This window comes from Acromyrmex echinatior, chromosome 1 (genome assembly GCF_024713525.1).
Source record: "Acromyrmex echinatior isolate Ae372 chromosome 1, ASM2471352v2, whole genome shotgun sequence".
Taxonomy (NCBI): Eukaryota; Metazoa; Arthropoda; class Insecta; order Hymenoptera; family Formicidae; genus Acromyrmex; species Acromyrmex echinatior.
The window spans coordinates 735,719-762,612 of record NC_141852.1 but is presented as its reverse complement, the minus strand read 5'-3'; the positions used below and the strand labels follow the sequence as shown (position 1 = coordinate 762,612).

The following is a 26,894-nucleotide window of genomic DNA, read 5'->3' as shown; positions in this document are numbered from 1 at the left end:
CCAACATATGCGTTTGTGCGTGCATGCGTGCGTACACGCGCATATACTTCTTGCTTTGTTATTTTTTATTATCAATCGACAATTTATGCAAAAAAATATTTTTAATTCAAATCGCTAGGACTCTATGGAATATAAAAATTTATCTTTACAAATTTCAAATACTCACATTAAATTCATATTATAACATAATCTAACATTATACAAAAATATTCGCATATGTATTTATATTATATTATCATTCAATAGTAAATTAATTTTACAGAAATATTTAATACAAGTCAATAACACAAGTAAATAAGTCGCACATATACATATAACGCGAAAATAAATCACAAAATAATATAAGATTAATATTAATAATAACGGAAGCAGCTCCGATAATCTTAACCTTGATATATGTTGTCAAGATCATGACCTCCAACAAATCTTAGCCGTCGCTCGTTATTCGTTAAGAAGTTATTAACAAAAAAAGTTCAATTATATAACACGAAAATTAACTACTTCAAAATATGTTTGATAGTCGTGCATTGCAGGGGATGCCACGACTTCGACATATGTCGTTAAGGTTATGACTTTGAAAGACTTCCAGCAAATTTTAGGTGGCTTTCACTTTCGACTCCCCCCCCCCCCTCCTTTCATCCTCCTGCAAAGGAGCGCACAACTGATCTTCGACTCTCACCCTCCCCCTCCACCCCTGTTTCAGGGGCGCACGACTCTCATTCCCCTCCCCTCCCTACTCAATGTACTACTTCACATGATTATATTGTTCATTTGTTTTGGTGGATACTTTTGACAAACAAATATTGAATGTTTTTTTGAAATAATAAGCGAATTGTATCCGTTAGAATCGTTAGATAATTCTACATAGATATTCAGTGTTCATTTAACATTATTGTCATTTACTGATATTTTTCAATATTATATTTAGCAGAAATAAAATGTAATTTTTCAAACTTTTTTAGTTAACTTTTTAATGAAGGCAGCTAAAACCCGTTGGAGGTTACTCAGGGAGCTGCTTCCGTTATTATTAATACAGGGTGGGCCATCTATTGGTACGTTTTTGAATTTCGTCGTATGGCAACACCGAACGAGCTACAGACCCGAAATTTTGACAGTTTATTAGTCATACCGTCCGCGGCACGAAACAACATGTTTTCTCTTGAAGAGCGTTTTGAAATTTTAAAAACTTATTTTCAAAGTCAGTGCTGTGTCGCCGAAACTGTACGAATTTTGAAAAGAAATATGGGTCGTGATAGAGCACCCACCGAAGGAGCTATACGCAAATTGGTGAGGAAAGTTCGTGAGAAAGGGATGTTAGTGGATGACATTATATTACGACTGTTTTGAGTGAAATTGGCGCCGAGGTAGTCCAAAATGTCATTAATAATTGGGGTGACCGAATGGCATACTGTAAGGCCAGTAGAGGGAGCCACATGAACGAAATCGTTTTTCATTCTTGACGCGGATACTTTTAGCTTCACAACAAAAAAAAAATTAATAAAAAATATCAATGTATGCTCATTTGATCGCATTTTTAAAAACGTACCAATAGATGGCCCACCCTGTATTTACCTAATATAATTTTATGGAAATTAATTCTGAATATAATGTTATACTGACAAAAAAGGTACAGTAACATATTTATTACTAATCAATTAATTTAATAAAACAAAGAATTTATTAATTTAAATTAATTATTAATTAATTTAAAAATAAATTATTTATATAATTTTAATTATTTAATTATTTTAATAATTTAAAAATATTAGGTGTTGGAATTAATTCGTAGCGTTTTTAATAAAAGAATGTTATTTATTTCACATGAGCATTAAAAAATACATTAATGAAAGTACTTCCCATCTCTTGTAAAACGCTACGAATTAATTCCAACACCTAATAAATTTTAAAAATATCTTTCATAAAACAAGATAAAACTTACTGGCACCCATAACAGGAGGTGGTTTCAATAAATGTTGATCCTTTATTTGGAAATTTTGTGGTGGTTGATGTTGAACTAAGGGAAGATTTAATGGTAAATTGGTATGTGGTAAAACTTGAGGATCCATATTACACTGAAGAACAGGAAGAGGCCGTAAAGTTTGATAGCCTGACATATGATGATAAGGATATGACGAAGGAGATTGATGCACTGCATCACCAGGTCCAACTGTATGTCTTCTTGTTGTATGATAAGATGTTCCAGATGGCAAATAAAGACCACTTTTCTCTTCCGTTTCCGCTTCAGTTTCACCAAACTGTCAAAAACATATAACTATATAATACAAACAATTTATTAACACATTAGTTAAACATAAAGAAATAAAGTATATAAGCTTCTTTTAATTTACAAATTCTTGATTTACACAGTAAATTGTGAAAGTAAAACAATTTATAGTCAGTATTACGAACAATTCGGAAATTTTTATTTTTCTATAAATGCATATCATTTGTATTTTTAATCGTATTTTATCTCATTAAATGTTTAGGCAACAAATAAGGAACATATACAGGATACAACACTGGTAACAACGCTTAAAGGTAGATTCCTGTAATTATTTTGAGACAAAAATCTTAATATGAAATATCAAGGCTATAATAGTTTTTTAATTGTAAACATTTAAAATTGGCGAATCATAACGTCTAAAGATATCACGTATTAAGATATAGTTTACATTTTGCGTTATATCACACCTCAACGAGTGAACTTATCATTCGTTAACTTTAAATGCTTATAATTTTAAAATTACATATTATAGCCTTGGCATTTTGGTGTTAAAATTTTCGTATCAAAATAATCTCAAAAATCTATCTTCTAAGCGCAGTCTTTATTAGGCACCCTGTATATTACTTGAATCTATTAAGAATGCGTTCCACTTAAAATCTGCAATCATATTCACAATATTTGCTGTTCCACTAACTTGCGGGCTCTGCGGGCGAAATCTTAAGTGGAACAAGTTTTGTGTGTACAGGATACCATTAAAGTAATCGTACTGCACTATAGAAAATATAAATCTGAAGACTCGAGTTCAAATGACGAATGGGAAATAGTGTTTACCTCTTTCCGGATCATATAAAGAGACTCTTTTCATATAAAAAATATATAACACCGGGAACAAAACAAAATGCCCGCGCAAAAAACAGACGACGAAACTATCACGCCGAATCATGAGCGACATGAGCTTGACGAGATCGCGATTAATGACGTCATTTATGACGTTTTGATCGCGACCACAATGATTCATGGTCGTTATGTGGAACGGGTTTGTGAGCATTGCAGGCGTTAAGTGGAACGCACCCCAAGAGACAATAGTATCTCACATCAAATGCACATGAGCGGCGAAACCAGCTCGTGTATAGTCGTGTATACAGGCCGCATGACTGCGAATATATGGGAACTCTGAATTTATGGGAACTTAAAAGTGACAGAACCAATTAAGTTCTTAATAGGTTTAATCGATAACTCGATCTTGAATTATATAAAAAATAATATAATATCTTATAAGACCATATATGTGTGTATAACATAAACTATAGAAATCAATGCCTTAAAGTCTAGCTGGATCTTAAATGCTTGTATGATTCTGTGTGAATTTATGTACTACGTATGTAGTCCTTTGAAATGCACGACGAAATGATTTTTCGGTCTTAAAACGCTAACTCTAAACTACCACAGTAATGTCACGACTAGTAATTTAACAATTGATGCTTTTTCACATCTTCGAACGATCTTAATAATGCTGAATGACATATTAAAATCTATAAATAATTAATTTTACAAATATTTAAGATCCAGATCGTTTAAAGTATTGATTTCTGCAGTTTCTCTGTTATCACAGATATACGGTCCTATAATATATTGTTACTAATTTATTTACGTCACCTAAATAGACATTATTCCTTCATATGCCAATTATTGCGAAGAATATTGCTAAGGCCTCGGTGATATAAAGGCTTAGGACGCTCGCCCGGAAAGCAAAAGATCCGAGTCCGACTCCCGGTCAAGGGAGTAATATTTTTCGCAATAAATTAATTATTGAGCAATTGCTGATGCGCGAATATGTATTAATGTTTATTATTGCAGTGTTTCATAAGTGTATACTTGCGATATGATTGCAATCTTTTGCGTAACTTTTTACTTTGCACTTTTTATGATTTGCAGTTTTTATATTTTCATGCGTTTTCAATCCGCGCTTTTTTCTTTCTTACGCTTTTATTTACCCCTTTATTTTAACATTACTTTTGAATTCATTAATTTGTACTGAAAAGGACCAAAAATATGATCACAATATTTGCGATACCTACGTAATACTGAAATAACAAATATTAATATTTGTTCAATAATAGTCGCGTTTGGCTCTTATTAGCATGTTGTTTTTATAATATTATTGAGTTGGATTTATTCTCAAAACGGAATTTTACTTAAAAATTAATTTAAAATAAGCGCGATTAAACATAAGGATAAAAAATTTGTATAAAATTATTTTCAACTCTAAAAATATAAATAAATGATGACATTATTCAAATTCTTAAAAATGATAAAACAATCATATACTTAATTAAAATAATAGTCTTAATTGAAAAAAATCTTACTAAAAGTACCTATCAAAACAAAACTATCGCTTAAAATAATAACATGATCAATAAGTAACATACATTAAAATTAGATCTGTAATCATAAATTAAAAGAAAAGCTATGGGAGTCGACAGGTGGTCATATGTAAAAAGTATATTAATAAAATAAAATTACAAATGTTTCGACTCTTGATTTGGAATATTCCTCTTCAATATAAAATACTAACAAATTAACAAAAAATAACTATTTCATTTTACAATAAATCTATAAAATCAAAATAATATTGTCAAAATAAATAAAGACGGAACGTTGTCAAACTAAAAAGCATAAATCTAATGTCCAAAGATAAAAAAATCATCAAACATCTTTAATATTTAGCAGAATATTTAAAACATGAATCTGCTTTTTTTCCTACTGCTTCTTGCATGCTACTATGTTGGTTATCTTACTAACTACTGGAAATTGTGTGGCTTACAGGCTACGTTGCTAGTTGATCTCTCAATTTTCATAATAGGCCAGGAGTTATTTTTCTTACATAATTTTGTGCTGGCTCGTGAGAATTAATTAGAACGCAATCATAAGTTATGTGATCATAGTATTCTCTTCGCAATAATTAAAAACAATGTAATCATCACTTTTGTGATAATAATTATTTACTCCATCATTATCACAATAACTATTTATTCCACCATTACCATAATAACTATTTACTCTATGTTTACTTATTTGAATACTTTTGCTGAGTGTCTTCTATCAAGCAAATTCCAGCTTCTCAGCCAGCACAAAAACTCATACCATCTGAATTCGAACTAGCAATAGACCCTGCAGCACTGCCAACACGGCAACAAACACACAGAAAAGGAAGCATCGTGTGCCGTAGACTTAAATCATAAATCGGAAATGTTAAACTGAAATGTTAAACAATCATCACATAACTATTATACTTTAATAGAAAATTAATTAAAAACTTATATTAATAATATAATAACGACGAAGTGACAAAACAGAGCACAATTAAATAAAACAAATAAAAATTGTGTGTAATAATTTAATAGTGTACTTCTAAGTTATACAATTTACTGTGCGAACCAAATGAATACCTGTAAAAATAAAGATGAGCAAACCAAATAAGGAGACAAATAAGTAATATCTGTCCCTTTTTAAAAAATAATATAATTACCTTCTCTAATTGATGTGCACCATCTGGCAAATAATCACCTGGAATACTTTGAATACTGTGTAAATTAGGCATTGTTGGTTCTAATCGATCAACAAGTAAATTGTATATAGCTGATACATGATCAAAAGTATTTCCTTTAATGGCTTGTAATAACGTATCTGCGCTAAGTCCAGGTAATCTTAACATATTTTCTATTACTAATTGATTTAATGGTAGTGGCACGCTTACATCAGGATTACATCTGAAAATGTAAAAAGGCAAAATAAAAAAGATAAAATATAATAAGAACAAAATCCTTAAATATAAACATTCTCTTTTCAATACAATTAACAAATTATTATTGTATTATTATTGTATTGAAAAAAATACACATTTAAATTCTTTTCAGATTGTAAAAAATTTTTTCTAAATTTTTATTTTTCATGAAAAGTACGGATACGTGCATACGTGCATGTGTACATGTGAAGTTTGTTAACATATATGTATCTTCTGCTAAAAAGTTGAATACAAATTTAGTACAGTTAATATTAGATTTATTTTTGGTAAATATACCGATGGAGAGAACCCGTTCCGATGACCTTGACGTATGTTATTGTGGGTATTCGCAGAGGAATAATGACAATGCAGGACCACTTAATATTTAGTAATACTGTTAACTGACGAAGGTATACAGAGTAACGGATAGTTTCGAATAAAATACAAAAGATAGGAGGAAAACAACGGCTATACCAGTAGTGCCAACTTACAGTAACTAAAATCACTACGCTGAACATCACATTTCCTCCCCGACAAAATAAGGAAATACTTAAAATAATTTATATATCCTAACTCTTATTTATAAATTAAATTTCTCAACTTGTTTAATCTTCCTTTTAGATCTTACACTAATCAGTCTTTACTTCTTCTCGCTCTATATCTATATTTATCTTCACTCCTCGATTCTTTAACAACTTCTAACATCTTCAAATCCTTTCCTTTGTTCTCTTCTTTATTCTGTTTTAAATAAATTTCCTCTTCTATATAGATTATGCGTTTCGCGAGTTTCCTCTGTGTCCAGATCCATTCTTGAAATGCCAAGAAATAGTTTCGTGAACGTTGCAGTCCACTTCATCAGGAGCAGCCTGATACTGAGCTATTCCTCCGGGTCGTTCCTTTTTTATATTACGCTACTTGTTGGAGTAGTGGGGGGGAAGAAAAGAATTGTGGGGGGGAGGGAATCGGTTAGTCTTCAATAACCGGGAGAATGGTTTTCCATATTTTATTTTGTTGTAGACATTATCTCTATTTAGATTATTAAGGTGTTTTTGTATCTCTATGGCTTCTCTATACTTTCTTGTAAAGTATGATGTAACGTTGGTTGTTGTGATTGTTTTATCAAACAGTATTTGATGTCTTGTTTCAATGTTGTGTTCTGATAATGCTGATTGCGTGACATGTTTTAGCCTGATCGCGTTGATTCTTTTATCCGTAGGTTGACCATTTTCCTAGTTTCTCCAATGTATACTTGCCCGCTAGGAACAAGCTATTTTGTATACACCTGCAGAACTGAGTGGAGGTCTTTGATCTTTAGGATTTCTTAATGTATAACTGAGTAGTTCTTTTTTACTTCGTGAAGAATCCTAGACAAATGCAACAAGCCTTTTTGTATTATCTGGCAAAACATGCAACAATACAGCTCCAATATCCACCTCTGACGCATCGCAGACTAGTTCAAGTTTCCAATCCTTATTAAAATGAATTAAATTTCTTTCTGAAGCCAATTCGTTTTTAATACTTTTAAATAGTTCGTCACACTGTCGCGTCCATTTAAATACTTTACTACGCTGAAGCTCATACAAGGGTGCTAACATCTATGACAATTTTGTACAAATTTACCATAATAATTGACCATGCCAATAAAAGCCTTCACTTCCGCTACACTTTCGGGCTTCGGTGCTTCTGCCATGGCTGCTACCTTTTCAGAATCCTTATGCAATCCTTCCTTGTTTATGATATGTCCCAAGTACTTAATCTCAAGTTGGAAAAATATTGATTTTTTTTAAATTAACCTTAAATCCTGTTTCTGAAAGACGCCTAAATAAATACTTCTTCCAAATTTTTTAAATGCTCTTCTTTGTTAGTACCTTTAACCTACAATGTCATCTATAAAATTAATTACATTTTTAATATAATAAAATCTTTTCCATAGTTTCCTCTAAAAAATTGTGTACGCTGGCTTGGTTCCGAAGGGTAACCTCTTAAGCAAATAAATATCCTTATGAATATTCCAAGCAAGTAGCTTACTAATTTCCTCAGTAACCTCCAACTGATTATACGCTGCTGTAAGATCTAATTTAGTACACAACAATTCTCCACCGCTTAGCGCTGCAAATAATTCCTCAATTCTCGGTAAAGGATGTTTAACGTCATCAAGATACTTATTAATTGTTACTTTATAATCTGCGCAAATCCTTAAACTGCCGTTCTTTTTCATATCTTTCGGCTAACTAAAGGTACTCCACAATGAATTATCCATTAATTCGATTATTCCTTTCTTTTCTAAATCTTCTAATTGCTTGCCTACTTTTTCTTTAAACGCTAAGAGTATTAGCCTTGTGGCTTGACAAAAATTGGATGAGCTTCTCGTGCTACTTTAAGATCAATTTTTTCAAATTTATATTTACCTAACTCCTCGTTAAATAAATCTTTATACATTTGTAACAAGACTTTAAGACTATTGCTTTCTTTTATAGAATACAAAAATGTTATGTCAATTTTAAAAATCTCATTAGGTCTCTATCCATTAACAATCTGCTTCCTTTTTTAATTACTATCAAATAAACCTAAATTACCGTATTTTGATATTTAATTTTGACTGAAATTTGCCTTTCTGGTACTACTAAGACACTTCCGTCGATATACATCTTTAATCGAACTTTCTAATTTACAATGATTGAATTTTTCTTTAATAATCTTTTCCGGTATTACTCGCACAGATTTACCCGCTCTCGTATCTAATTCCATACAAATTGATTGACCTTCGATGTCAACTTTAATCATTAAGGGCTCTTCGCTATTAACTATATTACATAAATTATACCTATCAATTATTTCCATATTTTCGTTCTTCGACTCTGACTAAATAATTTGCATTAGCGACTGCGTTCTTATTACTTTTACAAATTTTGGCCAAATGACCTTCCTTATTACAAACCTTATACTTATGTGTTCTATATTTGCACTTGGCAAAAATATATCTTGTGCCTCCGCAATATATGCACTTTAATTCATCTCTAAACTCTTAATGCTATCCAATTGCCTTAGCTTCCTCCTTCTTACCGTGCCTTGTTCCTTTTTGTTGAGTATGTCTAGTTTTTCCTTGCTTCACACTGTGAATGAATCTACCGTATTAGTCTTGAATGATGTCGCCACTGCTGCTTCTTTCTTTCTGGCTACTTCCAAAATAAACTGCAGTGTCGCTGTATGGTCTTCTTCAACAAACTCTATCACCAAGATTGACCCTTTCCTTAATCCGGCCACGAACCTGTCTTTAATGATGCCATCAAGTTGCACATCAAATTTGCAATTACTCGCTTTACTTTTAAAATTCGAGTGAACCATTTATTAACTGGATTCTTTTTCTGCTTGCTTCAATTCGTAGAATTCTATTCTTTCTTTGAAGATCGATGCAAACTGTTCCGGAATTATCGTAAATTTAAATATATTCTCGGGAATGGCAAGTAAACAGCTCATAAACACCGAGCCATCCCTGTTCAATCATGTCTGCGACCAACATTTCGTTCACAATATAAGTATATCTCGCTCCTGTTCTAATCATGCTATCTATCTCAGATGGCACGCGACCCTCCTTGCGCGACACTCGAAAAGTTGACTATCGCGCACACTGCGTGCGAAAGAGTTCAGTTCGCTTCTCAAATCCGATCAATACGGATCATTGACCGAGATTCGTGCTTAATCTTATCCCAAATATCGAGTGCGAACCACACCAAAGTTTCATCGCGTGTATCAACGCTGTATTTTGTCACGTAACATTACCGATATACGCATATCGCGAGAGCATTCAGTGCGTGAGCATTACCTGAGTTTCCGACGAGATTTGCCGGTCTCGTTGCTGCTCGCAATATGCATTTAACAGCTGCGAGAAATTATTCAACGTCATACCAAGTGCGAGTTATCTATGCACGCATCTAACCGAACGCATCAATTATCGGATTACGAACATAATCGCCTACCGCCCGCTTCGAACAAATCTTAATTCGACTCAACAATAAAGTTTAAATTGTTATAACAAAAAGAGTCGTCGTTATTACACGCCTTGGCGAGCGAGCCTTCCATACAAAGTGACACCAACATCACAAATTATTTCTTTAAAATTTCACAAAGCTATCCGTACAATTTGAATTCCGGCAACACCAGATCACAGAGGTCCTTTAAAATTTTGTAGGTTTTCTGTTCCACTAAAGTAATTAATATTGCTACCTTGCATACTTCTGCAATTTGGTTTGCCATGAAGTATTGCCCAAGACGTTCCTGATACAGGTTCCTCACTAATGTAGAATTCCGATAATGATGCTCCAATCGAATAAAAGTTAATTTTTGGTACTATCGGCTCTATTCGATCCATTGAGAATGCTAACTAACCTTGAAGAAACCACTGCTAAGTCTGTTCCTTTCTTTTCTTACTACAACTGCTTTTATCATTCTATTAATTGCATTTGCTCTTGATGCAATTGCGCTCTAAATTATTCTTACTCTCTTGGCCTATAATCTAGCACTTGCTGCTGTTCTATCATTTGTTCCTGAACTTTCTGCAATTGCTGCTGCTTATCTAAATCGTCCGGCATTTTAACTTCTTACCTTACAGCCGCCTTGGTTACAAGGTTCTCACTTAATCTTTGTGATTGGTACTCAAACCTTGATCCTCGTTGCAAAATGTGTTCTCAGGGCAATAATGACAATGCGGGACATACCATTTAATATTTATTAATACTGTTAATTGATAAGGATGTACAAAGTAACCCTCAGTTTCTCGTCAATAGTTTCGAATAAGATAGGAGGAGAGTAACGGGCGCACGCTGCTATACTAGCCAATCTACAGTAACTAAAATCACTACGCCGAACATCACAATTATGAAGGTCATGACCCTGATAACTTCCAATCCCTGAGTAACTTCTAACAGATTTTAGCTGTCGCTCATTATTCGTTAAAAAGTTATCACCAAAAAAATGACGTCTTATTTATGCAAATACACACAATCTTCCCCTGCGTATGTAATGACTTTTCACGCTAAGCGAAGTTCAACCAGGGAGTTCATAACCATAAACTGATTCCTAACAATTACTACGATTCCCATGATTCCTGTTAACCCTTTAAGGAGCAATAAAATGTATACATCTCATCTTTTCGTTCTTAGTTTTTTCCATATTTCTGATCCATTTTGCAGTTTTTATGCACATATGAATACTTTTTAGACTCTTTTGGATCTAAGTTGCAACTTTCATAAAAAATTATATTAAATTATTTATTTGCAATTTTGTTATAAACAATTAATGTAAAAACTTATTTTTTTCTGCATACTAGTTTTTCCGAAAAAAATTTTTGAAATTTTGAATAATTTTGGATAATTGATCTTTTATCCCTTTGAGGGGCACATTTTTCTTCTAAATTATTAAAATCATAAATTATTCAGAAATTATAGATCATCTATGAATTTCATCTATGAATGATCGCTGATTACGATTCTGATGTCAGAATTACAAAATTCAAAATGGCGAATCTAATATGGCGACTATTTTAGGTTAAATTCACGGTTTTTTTTTATTCAAATTGTACGAAACTGAATATACGAGGGTTTTTGGGGCCGCTGATTACGATTTCAACGTTAAAATTACAAAATTCAAAATGACGGATCCAATACGGCGACTATTTTAGGCTAAATTTACGATTTTTTGTTCCCATAGATGATCTATGAATTCATAAGTTGTTTAGAAGACAAATGTGCCCCTCAATGGGTTAAAAACTTCTCCCCCAGGACACTAGATGGCATTATATATGTCACACTTTTCTTATATCCACATTCTTAATCTGCGTTCGCTTTGGCGCTTACAGTACATGTTGTGAACATCAATTATCCTCCATCAATATTTAATAAACAATAAGAATTAAACGACACAAAGCGAAACACATGCTAAAGCGCCAAAGCGAACACAACCAAATATTCATATTACGAATGCACCGGATCATAAAATTACCGGATACCGGATATCAAATATCCGGACAGAATGTAACATCGGATATCTGACATTTTCCGGATATTCGATCGGATTCTAAAAAAGTGTCTTCAAAAAAAAAAGCCTATATAGAAAAAGATTATAATTTTACAACAATGTATAAGATATTATAGCATTATGAATATGCATACTTATGTGTAGAAGAATATTTGTATAAGGAAAAATTAATTTAATGATATCAAATTTTAACCGAATATTCCTAGATATTACCTGATATCCGGCTATCCGGTCAGATAGTAAAAAAAATACCTTCACGACATAGTAGTTCGGCTACGCGATCATATAGGTAAAGCATCGTTGGATAGGATAGTAGATCGGGTGAGTGACCGCGGTGACCATAAATTTTTGTATTTTTATCAAACTTGACGAAGAAATTGTCTCTCTTTTTAACAAGTTCTCTTTAGATAGCGCCATAAACTGTAACTCAGCTATACATAACAATGGCACCTTGGACCCCCTGGTCCAACCGAGAGAGAATCAAGGAAGAATGGAGCAGATAGTGATTCTCTTCTCTGATTGATTCCCAAATGTGTATATATGTACATATATATCATACATACAATATTAATGCGGTACAATAGTTCCATCATACTCCTACCACATTTCCTACTCACTTCAACGGTGCACTAAACATGGCGGCTTCCGGCTAAATTCGCTCCACTTTTCCTTAATTCTTTCTGATCCAACCCACCTCTCCCTCTACCACGGGGTTATCAACATTCCATGTAAAACAAAATCCTTCCCTCCTCCTCCCTGTCTAAAGGCGTACGACTTTTCACGCGAATAGAGGTCCACTCTACCTCCTCCTGCTTAGGAGCGCTCGACTTTCTACACGAAGCAAGATCTACTTGCATAAAAAGCCATTACGTCCCTAGGAGGAAAATAGGGTAGATCACGATGTAACAAAAAACAACGCATACTATTACGTATAATGGTGATTGCATACTAGAGCAATCAATCAAATTTATATTTAAATATTGCGCGAGATTCAAACGCCGTACTAAGACTATTAATAGTGCTCTAAAAACCATGTAATACATCAATATATACCGAGTTGGGAACGTTACCTTAGAAAAATAACGTGTTACTTTTTGTTACTTTTTGTTAAAAATAACTCGTTATCGTTACTAGTTACTTATTTTAAAAAGTAACGCGTTACTCCGCAAACATAATAAAGTAGTAAACACAGTATATACAGAGCGCAACTCCCCAGATTTCAGCGTGCCCAAAATTGAATTGCACATGCGCGAAGGAGGTAACCAATCACGTAACTAATTTTCTGTCGCATTTCTTTCTATTTCTCTATACTTTCTTTTTTAAATGCCATTAAATGCTCAACCAGCAGATATCTTGTAATAGAAGTGAATTGGAGGGAAAAGTACGAACAGTGTGTTATGCACAGTTATGTAAGATGCTATTCTACAATATTATGGCTATTTTACAATATGCTTTTTGTTTTCTATTTTCTTGCTTTTTACCTTTTGCTTTTTCCTCCTTTGCAACCGTTTTATTAACAATGTATTTCTTGCTACGTATCTCCTGTTTCTCCTAAAGTTCATTAATTTTTATCTCGGGCGATATAAAACAAAAAACCAGATAAAAAGCAAAAATACAAGATGTAAAAAATAGCAAAAAGCAAGAAACAGAAAACAAAAAGCACATTGTAGAATATCCAAAAAAGAAAATGGCAGAAAAGCAGTGTTCAGTGTTAAGTAAATAGTGACCAAGTGATAATTATTACAATGATCAATACTTGATAAATCCGCTCATTTTTGTAATTTTTACATCATTTCAAAATATACACAATCGACTCCAAGAACTGTTCTTTTGTAGACTATAATGTACTATTTTGTAGACTGTAATGTTTTGCTCTACTATAATGTATAATACATAAAACGTTTATTGTACTTAAAATGAAATAAATATAATTTTGACGCTTAGTGAATGCGAGATAGAAAGTTTTAGGGTAGTTTAGTGCAGAAAGCAGCTGCGAAAAGCAGGTCCATAATTAGTTACCTCCTTAACTCGCACATGAACAGTTGAATTTTGGGCACGTTGACATCAAAGGTGTCAACAGCGAGTTGCACTACTGTATATATTGCGATATTAAGTCTTAAGCCTTAAGAAATTGAATAAAAATTGAGTGTGAGAAGAATAATCGATTATGATTAACAATTCCTCAAGGCTTTTTACTCTGTTCGCGGAGTTATATATGTCATAAATTATGTTTTTTAGTTGATATGAATTGTTGCTACTATACAATAAATAACATTATACCAGCAAGTGAAGATAGATGGGTAAAATAACTATTTTATAAATTGTTATATACATGGCTCTATTTTCATGACCATCACTGTATGTTAATATGTAATATGTATATTATTCTATATTATTCTATATTACATATAATGTGTGTATAATACATGTGTACATTATTCTATATTATTCAACACAAAATTAAAAAAGTATTTTGACGTTCAAAGTTTGTAATCTAAAGCGCTTTTAATTATGTTTAAAAATTCATTTTCCGTAGTGTATATGTACATATTGCAAACTAACAAATGATTAATTAATTATATCAACTTTACCCGCATCAACTTTTATATCTATTTCTATACTTCGACTGGCTTAAAACCATTGCCGATGAATAATTTCCTTAGGAAATCGAAAAAATTTAACATTTTTTGTTTTCTTGTAAAACATGCGATTAATACAATATTTTACACAACAGACATTTCTGTGAACTAAATAAGCAATAACTACTATACTAAAGCAAATACTACTAATATGACCCAATCTATTCTTTCTTTTTTTTTTTCAATTTTAATTGGCCTCACCAACCTATTCTTTGATAGTTACGCAGCATGTATGTATGGAAGAAGCCATGTTAGCATTTTGGGGCGAACTCTGATTGGTCGAAGAACAGATGCTACTTTGAACCACTGCGCAACTTCAGGAGTGACACCTTGTCTTCTTACATTATGAAGTGGACCACGCTTTGTATGGAAAGTCGTGCGCCCCTAGGCAGAGAGGGAGTGGGGGATGGATTTCGCTTCGCGTGAAAAGCCATTACGTATGTAAGGAAGGATATAAGACAGTTTTTAATATTGTATGTGGCAGAAATAAGACGTCATTTTTTAAACTTTTTTGTTAATAACTTTTTAACGAATAACAAGCGACGGCTAAAACTTGTTGAAGGACACTCAGGGTCATGATATTGATAACATTTCAAAGTCAAGGTCATTGGGGTGTGCTCCCTTCATCGACATATTTACGCTATTTTTAACTGGAAATTATTATCTAATATTATTAATTAATATGCTCAGATAATAGATTCTTTTTAATTGTAATATTTTCTGATATAGAAAACGCATTTTCAAAGTTAGCAAAACATAAAAAGTAATTAAATTCTCGTTAATTTAACAATCTGATTTTTATTCTATTTCTTGTAACAGATAGGATCTAAATTATCATATTTGGATTTGGATCTAAATTATCATAATATTTACTTGTTTAATTGTATTTATTTTTTATTAATTTAATCATATTTATAAATATTTCTATGAATAACGATAACAATAAATGATAAAATAATTGATTTATTTATTAACAATAATCGTGTATGTTTATAATTTTTTATATTTATTTAAATTTTTTGATCATATGAAAGCTTCAAATACGGTCTAAATTTGTTAATAGGAGTCACGAATATAATTCATTTATTGAATTATCTAGTTACTTAGATACGAATATTCAAATTATCTGAAAGGTTCAGACAAAGGCCCCGCAAATCTTATGTAAATTAGATTCGAATTAGCTGAAATTTTACTATAATGTAGATCATAATGTCCTGATCAAAAATTCTCATGGACACAAGATCCAAAAATGGATAGTTTTTGAGATATTGAGATATTGTCAAATATTGGAAAAATGGCTAAATTCCAACATTTGATTTCCAATATCTCGAAAACTGTTCATTTTTGGACCTCCTGCCTATGAGGACTTTTAATAAGAATATCATGAAGTACATTATAGTAAAATTTCAGCCAATTCGACTAGAATTCATTTTTACATAAGATTCGCGAAGACTCATTGCTAGGTAGATTTAATTTTTCAAATATGAGATCTGAACCTTTTAGATAATTTGAATATTCGTATCTAAGTAACTGAATAATTCAATAAATAAATTATCTTCGTGGCTCCTATTAACAAATTTAGACCATATTTGAAGCTTTCATATGATCAAAAAATTTAAATAAATATAAAAAATTATAAACATACACGATTATTGTTAATAAACAAATCAGTTATTTTATCATTTATCGTTACCGTTCATAGAAATATTTATAAATATGATTAAATTAATAAATACGATTAAATAAGTAAATGTTATGCAGTTCACTGAATTATATGATAGATAATAATAAAGATATTTTAAAGATTCTGTTCATAAAATAAAAATATAATAATAATAAAATCATAATAAATTATTTAAAAATAAATTTAATTGTATTGTATTATTGTATTGTATTATTAATCTTGCTTATATAATTAAACAATTTTTAAATAAATAATCGTTTATGCAATCATTTATCACTAATACTAAATGAAAGGTTATGTATTAGCATAATATATTAAATATAATAATTATATAGTCGTGAGACAACTCTTCAATCATAAAATTCAATAGTTGACCAAATTTTTAACGTAATTATGTTCAAATTATTGCTTTTATTTTGAAAATTATTGTTTATATTATTAAAATATATAATTCATATCATATTACATACCCTCCAGGTTCTAATTCTATTACGCCATCTTCACTCATCCATGAATGCGCTAAGATTTGAGAAATACTTAAACGTCGCTCTGGTTCTACCACCAACATGTGTCTAATCAATTTTTCGCAATCTAAAATAAAAATGTTATTTATATTATACAAGTTTGCATATATTATTTTGAATCTAATTTACATATACTCTTTAAACCATGAAATAAACAATTTAATAAAAGGAGCATGAAAGCCTCCACTAGTTCTCAATGTGACAAACAATCTTTATAAAATAATTATTTAGTACAATATAACAAATATATAAACATTTCGATCTCCTATCATGTATTGTAATTTAATATAACATGTTATAAAAGAGCTCGCGTTTTCATTCTGTTTTATCACTGCTGAATTCAAAATTAAATTCTTATTGATTATACAATGATTTCTTCTCTTCTACATTATAATAGCTTCGTGTGAAGAGCTAATTCTCAAAAATCAATCACGACAATCATGGTTTCTCCAATTGCACAGAATTCATAAGTCCTGTGATTCTTTCTTCATGACTGTCAGATACCAAAATTTCTCAGTCAATAAAATTAATGCACGGTGAAAGAATCATGAAAAATGCTTTTTATAAACTAATACATCTAAATCATGCCACTGTTAATCAATGGTTGAAATAAAAGGAAAAATATTACATATAGATGCTAAGAAAATTTTAATTTCCATCAATATTTACACAGTCTCAATATAAATTCTTTAAAAGACCAAGGTTTGGTAATGACTAATAAATTAAAAGTTAAGAAATAAAGTTAAAAAGTTAATAAGCATTTAACTTTTAATTTAACTTAGTTAATTTTAAATCAGTTAATTTTTAATTTTAATCAGTTAAAATTAAAAACATATTGATTTTAACGTATTCAAATTTTTCAAATTAAAAATTTACTTTCATAATAATTATTTAGTATCTATCTAATGATCACTATCTTTATTTAAATTCCTTACATACAGGATTGAAGGAAAAGTTCTATGATATTTTGTTAGTTCAAAATTATATAATATCTTCGTCAAAAATGAGCAAAATTTAAATTTAGAAAAAAGGTTTTAAAGCTTGAAATCTCTACTTTCAAAAGGTTATTGTACTTTTTAGGTTCATGTGAATTTGGTAATTTTACATATAGAAAACGAGCTGAAAGTGAAAGGAAATTTCTATTCTTATTTTGTAGGTTTATCATGTGCCAAAAAAATTTACGACTATTCATCATAAAAACTTGAAATTTTCCTTACAAAATCGTTTTTTAAAAATGTTCCTACAATTTTTGTTCTTGAGTTATTCGCGAGTTAAGGAAAAAGGAGCATTCTGCCTTTGATTGCTCATAACTTCATTAAAAATCGTATTGCAAAAAAAAACAGATTCTGAAACATTGTTCACCAATGATATAATTGCCTTTTTTTTTTTCAAAAATAGAATATGTACACAATAAGAACAATAAGAATCTTACTGGACCATACATTTGAAAATTCAACAATAAGAAATAGAAGTAATGGCCATAATGGTCAAAGCTAAATCTTTAATGCTTAAATAATTCAATCTGAATTACTACATATACTATATATTTACATGTATATACACTATTTGTTTTTTCATTCAAACTGCGCGCCGAATTGGTTTTTCGGGTTTATAAGCGCAATTAAGGAGGTTCTCGCATTACTTTCTAGTCAATAGACAGTTTATTCATAATAATATGTAAAACAATTAAAATAATGGAATAAAAATATTAGTAACAATATCTTATGCCATAATTATTGTTAATTTTATGTCACTAAATATTTTCAAAATGACAAAATAAAAGTTGTAAGATGCTGATGTACGCATCATCCATTTAACATATATTCTAGCTTTTTTCATTAAAGAATATAAATTTCTTGTAAATTATATGGTCAGTATAATTGAAACTGTACGAGAACAAAACTTAAGTGTTTTTATAATTATAATGATTTTTAAATTGCTATCTTATACGCAAGTTTCTCAATTTAAAAGAGAATAATTACAGAATAAGATTATATTTTCAACTTGTAATGTAAAATTCTATAAATTTATAATTAAATATCATCAAAATGATAAAAATCAATGAAATTTTTTCTAGATATTATTGATATTATTAACTTTTGTATTACATGTATATTATATAGACTTGTCTTATATTTCATCAAATCTCCTTAAACTACTGTAATAATATCACGAATTGACAAGTAATTTTAATAATTTGATGCTCAGGCATCCTATTAGAAAAATGTTAATATGCTGAAAAACTGTAAATTTATATTGCAAAAAATGTTTCCTTGGCCGAGAGAACCTGGATCTTATGTATTCCGTACAAGCGTTCTTGCCTTTATACTAGCGAGGCCTTAGTAATATTCATCGCAATAATCAGTGTATGAAAACGTTTTTCTTTCAAGCAACGCAATATAAACAATAAGAACAGTAGAATCTTATTGGACCGTACATTTGAAAATTCAATAATAAGAAATAGAAGTAATGGCCATAACGGTTAAAGCTAGATCTTTAGTGCTTAAATAATTTACTCTGAATTACTATACAGGGTGTCCCATTTTAATCGATTGATCATTGATTAAATATCTCTTGAACAATGCACTTTAGGGAAAAATATTTCAGACAAAAGTTTTGAAACCTCGGGGGACATAAAATGATAACATTGGATTGCTCTTGAGTAGCGTCGTCAAGGTCAAGACAAGATCACTTTGAATTTTTGAATAGAATCCCCCATTTTTCATTACATATTCTTATAGCATACTCGAGAACTTCCCAAAACATTATAACTAAATATTCTTTTATTAAGTATTTTTCGAGTTAAAAGACTGAAAAGTTACAATATTGTTAGCATTAGCATTTGTACAGGTGTTCGACCGACGGCTAAAACTTTTTGAATATTGTTGAGGGCCGTCACCTTGACAACATCTGTCAAGATCAAGACGATTGGAGGTTGTTCCTCGTATTTTCATTATTTCAATTTTTACCATAAAAATGAAAATAATAATTGTAAATGATGAAGTAACATATGGAGTCCTCCCCTCCTCTCCCCCCCCCCCCCCGATTGACTCTAAAGGATTATATGAAGGTCACAATGCGTCAGGATCACAAAGAAGCACACGTGCACTTCGAATCAAAATTGCATCATATGTCCAGCCGAAAATCGTCTTGCTTCAGAGTATCAAAAAGCATGTTCCTATCGCTGGCTAACTGGAGATGCAGCTGCCACAGTCTAGTGTCTTGCTATCTCTCCATCTTCACCTCGTCTTCCTAGAACTGTCTATCACATGCGCGATGCATGACTAAGAGGAATTCGGGATCTCACGGAACACATGCATTTCATTATCTTTCGTTCGTCGAGGCTTGACGCCACAAAGAAGCACATGTGTGAAATCCCATTAATAAATTTCTTTAATAATCATAGTTGTCATTCACTTGCTAGTGTCACTTGCTGCATTGTTGCTAATCCAGTCGCAGGCGGAGACTCGTGGCGAATTTAATACTTTCAGTATTTTCACAAGTTTTTCTATTGTCCTATAATTATGGATTACTCGAAATAAATCGATATGATCAGAATTTTAGATGAGGCCAGGAATAATTATAGGATAGCTGAAAGGATTTATGTCGAAACATTTCCGGACGTTTCCGTAGACGTCATCCTAATAGAACGGTAATTAAAAGACTATGTGAAAGGACAGGGCACTCAACAAATACGTCGAAAATCTGGCCCTAATGAAGCCACGTCTCTAACTGTTCTGAGTACCGTTTTTCTAAATCCTCAGATATCAACGCGACAAATAGAAAAGAAACAAGACATCTAAACAGCCAATCGTGTGCTCAAGGCTTACAAGTTCCACACTATACTATCCATCTAACTCAGTAATTAGAAGAGGAGGATTTCCAACGCAGTTTACGTTTTTATAATTGGGCTCAAGATCAAGAATCCAAGAAAATCCTAGATTTTTTCTGAAATTCTTTTTTCAGACAAAGTCACATTCGGTAACAAAGGTGGTATTAATAAACACAACTGCCATTATTATTCAGCCGTTAATCCACATTGGCAAAAAAGCCGAGTTTCAGAGGCAGTGGTCTATTAACGTCTGGGCAGGCATTTTGGGAAATGTTATTGTTGATCCATATTTCTTTGAAGAAAATCTCACTGCGGCCAATTACTTAACATTTCTCAGAAATGACCTGGTTAATCTTTTGAGACATGTCGGCAATAATGTGCGCAATCGAATATGGATTCAACAAGACAGAGCACCGGCTCATAGATCTCGAGCAGTTAAAGAATATTTAAATTTGGAAAGGTTCCTTAATAGATGGATTGGTATGGGATTCAAGAATGGCCTGCAAGATCGCACTTAACGCCTCTAGATTTTTATCTTTGGAGTTATATCAAAATCAAGTTTATTCCAAGGAACCTACGATTATACAGAATATGAAAAACCATATCAGAGAAGCATGCAGAAATATTAATGCAGTCGTCCTCCGAAAAGTTGTGGACGATTTTTAGCATTGATTGGACCTGTGCATACAAGTGAGAGGCCAGATTTTCGAACATTTAAAGTGATTAAACACAAGCATAGATCTTACCTTCATTGACTGGAAAGTATCCAGACATTGCCTTTATCGGCTGAGGCATCCCCGGTCTTGCCTTGATTGGCTGGATCGTGCCCAGATATTGCCGTGACTAGTTGAGTCATTTCCTGGTCTCATCTTAGATGGCTTAGATCAAATACGATCTTGCCTTAAGTGGCTGGGTCAGATATGATCTTATCTTAGATAGCTGGGTCAGATACGATCTTGCCTTAAGTGGCTGAATCAGATACGATCTTGCCTTAGGTGGTTGGATTATCAATTGGCCTTATTTTAAATTAATGGATCACCGCGATCAACGACTTTACCTTTAGTTTACGAGCTATTATTTTGACACAAAGAATATTACGACTTTCATATGACTTTTTGGGATTAATCGAGCCGCACATGTTACCTCATTATTTTAAATTATTATTTTCGTGTTCACTGTAAAATTTGAAGAAATGAAAATATTAGGAACAGCCTCCAATCGCTTTGACCTTGACAAATGTTGTCAAAGTCATGACCCTGAACAATATTCAAAAGATTTTAGCCGTCAGTCGGACATCTTGGTACCAATGCTAATGCCAACAATATTGTAACTTTAAAGCCTTTTAATTCGAAAGATACTTAATGAAAGAATATTTAGTTATAGTTTTTTAGAAAGCTCTCGAAGTATAAGAATGTGTAATGAAAAATGAGGGATTCTATTTAAAAAATTCAAAGTGACCTTCCCCTGACCTTGACGATGCCATTCAAGATCAAATCAATGTTATCATCATATGTCCCCCTCGAAGTCTTTTGTTTAAAATTTTTCCGTAAAATGCATTGTTCAAAAGATTTGAACAATTATTTGAGATGATCGATTAAAATGAGACTCTGTGTTCGAGATACAGCCAACATGTACATATTTTCCATATTTGGCGTTCGTGCGACATGCGGATCGAAAGCTTCTAGAAGGATCCCAAGTGTCCTTAGAGATTTCCAAAACATAAACTCGGCTATCACCTCGTCGATAAAGTCGAAAAACAATAAGCTAAGCCGTACGTCGCACGTACGCAGATCTCAACCACTATAATGGCGAATCAACTCGGATCGGTCGCAGCGCACGCGCAATCGTATGATGCAAAACGCGTAATATGCGTTCATCCCAATCAAGAATCCAGATTTAACGGGCGCGCATGGCAATAGCGTGCCATGCCGTTGCGCTCGAAATCGCCAATCGCCACCCGAAACAGAGGATCACCTTAAATTTTTCAATTTGCAAAAATCTCATAGGCGAATGCAAAGGGAAGCCTTGTTCTCAAAAAAACATAAAAGGCAAAACCGAGAAGCAATACCTCTCTTAGTTTTCCGCCGTTTTGAGTCAATGCTTCGCTATCAGTGCACCGCCAAGGAGACGCTCCGCCATCAGAAAACCGCCGCATTTGATTCGCAAAGAATATTATTGGATTGAAGCGAAATACAACTAAACGCCGTGTTACTTAAATTTTTCTCGCCAGCGCTCTCGCTCTCGAACACTCTGTATATAAAGGGTGTTTTTTAAGCCCGATAGAACTTGAAATTGTAAAAAATAAAACAAAAAATTAAATTAAACAACCGCGGTGGCCATATGCCGAAATCATTTTCAAATATTAATGCATTGATCTTTCGACTAAAAAAAATTTTTTGATTATAATTTAATTTTTGTGTTAGTTTTTACAATTTTAAGTTCTATCGGGCTTAAAAAAATCTATCGGGCTTAAAAAAACACCCTTTATTATATATGTACATTATATATATATATTATTATATCATATTTATAGTCATTCGAACTATGCGCTGAATTGGTGCAATTATCAAAATTGCTTAAATTTAATAATATTTCATAATATTACTACAGTAGTTTAATTGCATTTATAAGTTCGAAAAATCAATTCGGGAGGGGGGGGGCGCAGTTTGAATAACTACAAATATAATGATAGGTATATATGGTAAGTATATATGTATGTGTATATATAGTATATATATGTAGTAATTCAGATTGAATTATTTAAGCACTAAAGAACTTTACATATACATTTGAACTAAAATTAGTTTTCTTTTAACCATTGCGCAATACGAGGGCAAATCAATAAATACCCACAATACCGATAGACGATTACAATATCGATCTGTGATTCACTTTTTATTTTTGGATGGAAAAACATGTAAAGAAATAAAAACGAAGTTGAATGCCGTTTATTTGCCGATATTACACTTTTTCCATTGTATCGAAAAATACCGAACACGCTCATTACAAACTGTTCAAACTATCGCATGAATCACTTTGAAATTTTGTATGACGTTGTTTGAAAGATGGTAGTACACGATGGTAACTTGCATCAGCAATGTCTTCGCCTGTCTTCAAACACGGTACTTATTGATTTGCCCTCGTAATTATAAGGATAATGTCACACATTTTTAGCTCGAATTTATATATATTCTACATTTTAAAAATTAGCAATTACATCATTTGATAAAGCCAAGCTTCAGCTTTAAAAATCTGATTTTTTAATTGCGATACGATAATTTTTAACGGAGTTATGAGTAATCAAAATCAGAATTCTCTTTTATGTAACTCGATAAAAAAAAGTTTAACTTTCATATCAGATAGTCGAAAATTTTGCAACGAATATATTCTATATATAATTTTGAATTAACAAAATATCTTTTCCACCAATAATTTTTTCTATATAATTTATATTTAACTATCATTTGTTTTTCATAAACAAAAAAAACGTTTTCTATATAAAAAATGCAGTAGAAAACTATATTTTTTTAGTATTTTGTATAAATTTACTTTAAAATAAAATGTTAAATTTATTCAATAATTCTTATTATTACTGTTTTTTCATTTAAAGTAATTTATAATAAGATTGGGAAAACAAGACCGTTTTATGTGTACATCATTTAAATATAAGAAATGCCACTTGACGAACAAAGTTAGATGTTAAAATAACGATAGTCTTAACGATGAGGACGTTTGCACGGAATGCTGGAGAACTGGGTTCGATCCCCGGCCGAGGTAATATTAGGTCATTTAAAAAGTATCCGCGGTTTTTTGTTCAATTTTTGAATGAAAAAACCGCGAATACTTTTTAAATGACCCAATATTTATATTTGCAATAAGTACATTACAAATTTTAAGATATTCTAATTAAATTTTAGAATATTAATATTTCAGATTGATTATGTTGAAAGTCAGATAGTAACGGCGCGCAATCATATTTATAAATGAAATAAATTCATTTTAAAGAATACTTATATAGGTACAGTGACGGTCATAAATTCAGATCAGTCCTTTTTCTTCTAATAGAAGATTTCCTTCTATTATTTTTACAAATAAAGAAGTTAATAACACGCTTTTTATAAGAAAAAAGATATCAAAACAATGTTAATAATGTAGTGTGTTATGTTTAAATCCTTGAAGAATAATTTTGGAATCGAGATAAAAGAGATAAGGATTAGAAAGAAGAAGATATAGAAGGACATTTAGATAGACTCTGTCTCGTGGCTATACACACAGAAAGTGAATATTGCGAGCCGAACACACTTTTTGTTACTCCGGAATAAGAGTTGACGTCCCAACAAGATGTTATGACCAACAAACAATGTAAACGTCGATTCAAATTTCGAGTCAAGGAACTTAATCCCTATAATTTGAAATTGGATCACATGCGATCTCCTAAAAGACAAAGAGGCAGGATACGAGGTTTTAATTTAATAAAATTGAATGAAAGGACAAATCGTAACATCAATCGTAACAATCTAATTTATTATAGGCTAATGCCTAATTTGCAAATTAAAATGCGTTGTTGTATGTTTCCTGGCAATTGCTTTTATACATGCTGATAATGATAAAGATGCAAACTATTCTCCTGCAAAGTATCATGCATCATTCTTCGCGATACGTTAGTGTGTGCCAAACGACGCACACTGATTCCAGGATCTTCATAAACCCCATGAAGAAATTTCTTCTTCCTCTCAGACACAACAACATTCCAGTGGACCAGCACCTCCACGATTGTGCATAAGCTATTCCGTTTCTCGGAACTGCTGCACAACACGAAAAATTTGGCATCTCATGAAAAATTACTCACGCATAGAAAATCTCTCTGCGTAAATCCGTGCTGTGGCATGCACATTTTATCAATCCTAACAAATTCGGATTTAACGTTTCGAAAACATAAAAATTAGATTTCGACTCCCTAGCAATATTAGAGCTGAGCTATTAAATTGAATAATTATCTAATTAATTTTACACAATTGTTATGCAATATTTTATATTACGCGAAATCAGTAATACTGAGCAAAAATAAACCAAGTTATTCGTATTCCAAGCACAAAAATAATGTTATATTTTGACGAATAAATTCTGATAGAATTTGTGCAGTTTAACTGAACATGTAAATATTATATAATTAACTAGATGTTTAGTTAAACTTGCTACTAGCAAAAATTGATACTAGGATTTATTTCTCAAATTATCTTTGTACATTGCCGAAATAACTTCGCTTCAATCCTGTGTCACAAATAAAAATGTATTTAAGACCCAAGAATTTTTTTTATAGAAAAGAATAAGACTCACTTTCTTTCAATTCCGTATTATGGACAAAAATGGATTTGAGGCTCTCGAATTTTTTTTGGATTAAAAGAATAGCAATTACGTCATTTAAATTCATGGATTAAAATGAATTGCGTGACTCACAAGACTTTTTTCGATTGAAAGAATAAGAATTTCAATCCTACGTGGATTAAAAATGGATTCAAAGAATTCTTAAACTTTAACTGAATTAAAATGCATTCAAAAAATTAAAAAATTAAATTCGGCAATGATTACACAAATTCATTTCTACCCATCTTAATCCTTTTCCAGATGAGTCACCATTACCCGTTACTGCTGATCATTAAAAAAAAAGCTCACTTCTGCTTTATTACATAACGAGTTAAAGTAAGGAGTTATTTTCCATTCTTGAAAATTTTTTCATTTTGATAGAAAAGAACACGCCATAATTATTGCAGGGACACGCCACACTGCTATGTAGCCATGTAATACAATTCCTCGCGCTCCTCTAGTAATCCCCAATATCTGGAAAAGGATTGAAATAAATTGAAATAGATTCGTTTGATAATTGCTGAATCCAAATTGTTGATTTTTTTAATCTTTTCAATCCAATTCGAATAAACAATATTGAGTCCATTTTAATTCATGACATGGGATTAAAATTACGGAATTCCTATTCCTTTCAATCGAAAAAGTTTTATGAAAAAAATATGCCACTTTAATTTATGACGTAGAATTGAATCTATAGGATTTGTATGTCTTTCAATCGAAAAAGTTTTACAGAAAAAATAAGCCATGAAATTTATTTTAATCCATAACATAGGAGTAAAATTACGTAATTCTTATTCTTTCAATCCAATG

The 26,894-nt window shown here is 31.6% G+C and overlaps 1 protein-coding gene across 6 annotated transcripts in view; it reads right to left on the bottom strand.

Moving 5' to 3' along the window:
- Window positions 1-26,894, bottom strand: part of LOC105149228 (serine/threonine-protein kinase SIK3) — a 230,805-nt gene that overhangs the window by 142,594 nt on the left and 61,317 nt on the right. For all 6 annotated transcript variants that reach the window (XR_015546730.1, XM_087411407.1, XM_087411385.1 and 3 more), the window contains 3 exons: window positions 16,835-16,955; window positions 5,754-5,994; window positions 1,940-2,255 (listed from right to left, as the gene is read on the bottom strand). Coding sequence is in view for 5 of the 6 variants with exons in the window: in XM_087411407.1 (XP_087267533.1) it covers window positions 1,940-2,255; window positions 5,754-5,994; window positions 16,835-16,955 (678 nt within the window). In the remaining variant the exon portion in view is untranslated. The remainder of the gene's footprint in view (window positions 1-1,939; window positions 2,256-5,753; window positions 5,995-16,834; window positions 16,956-26,894) is intronic.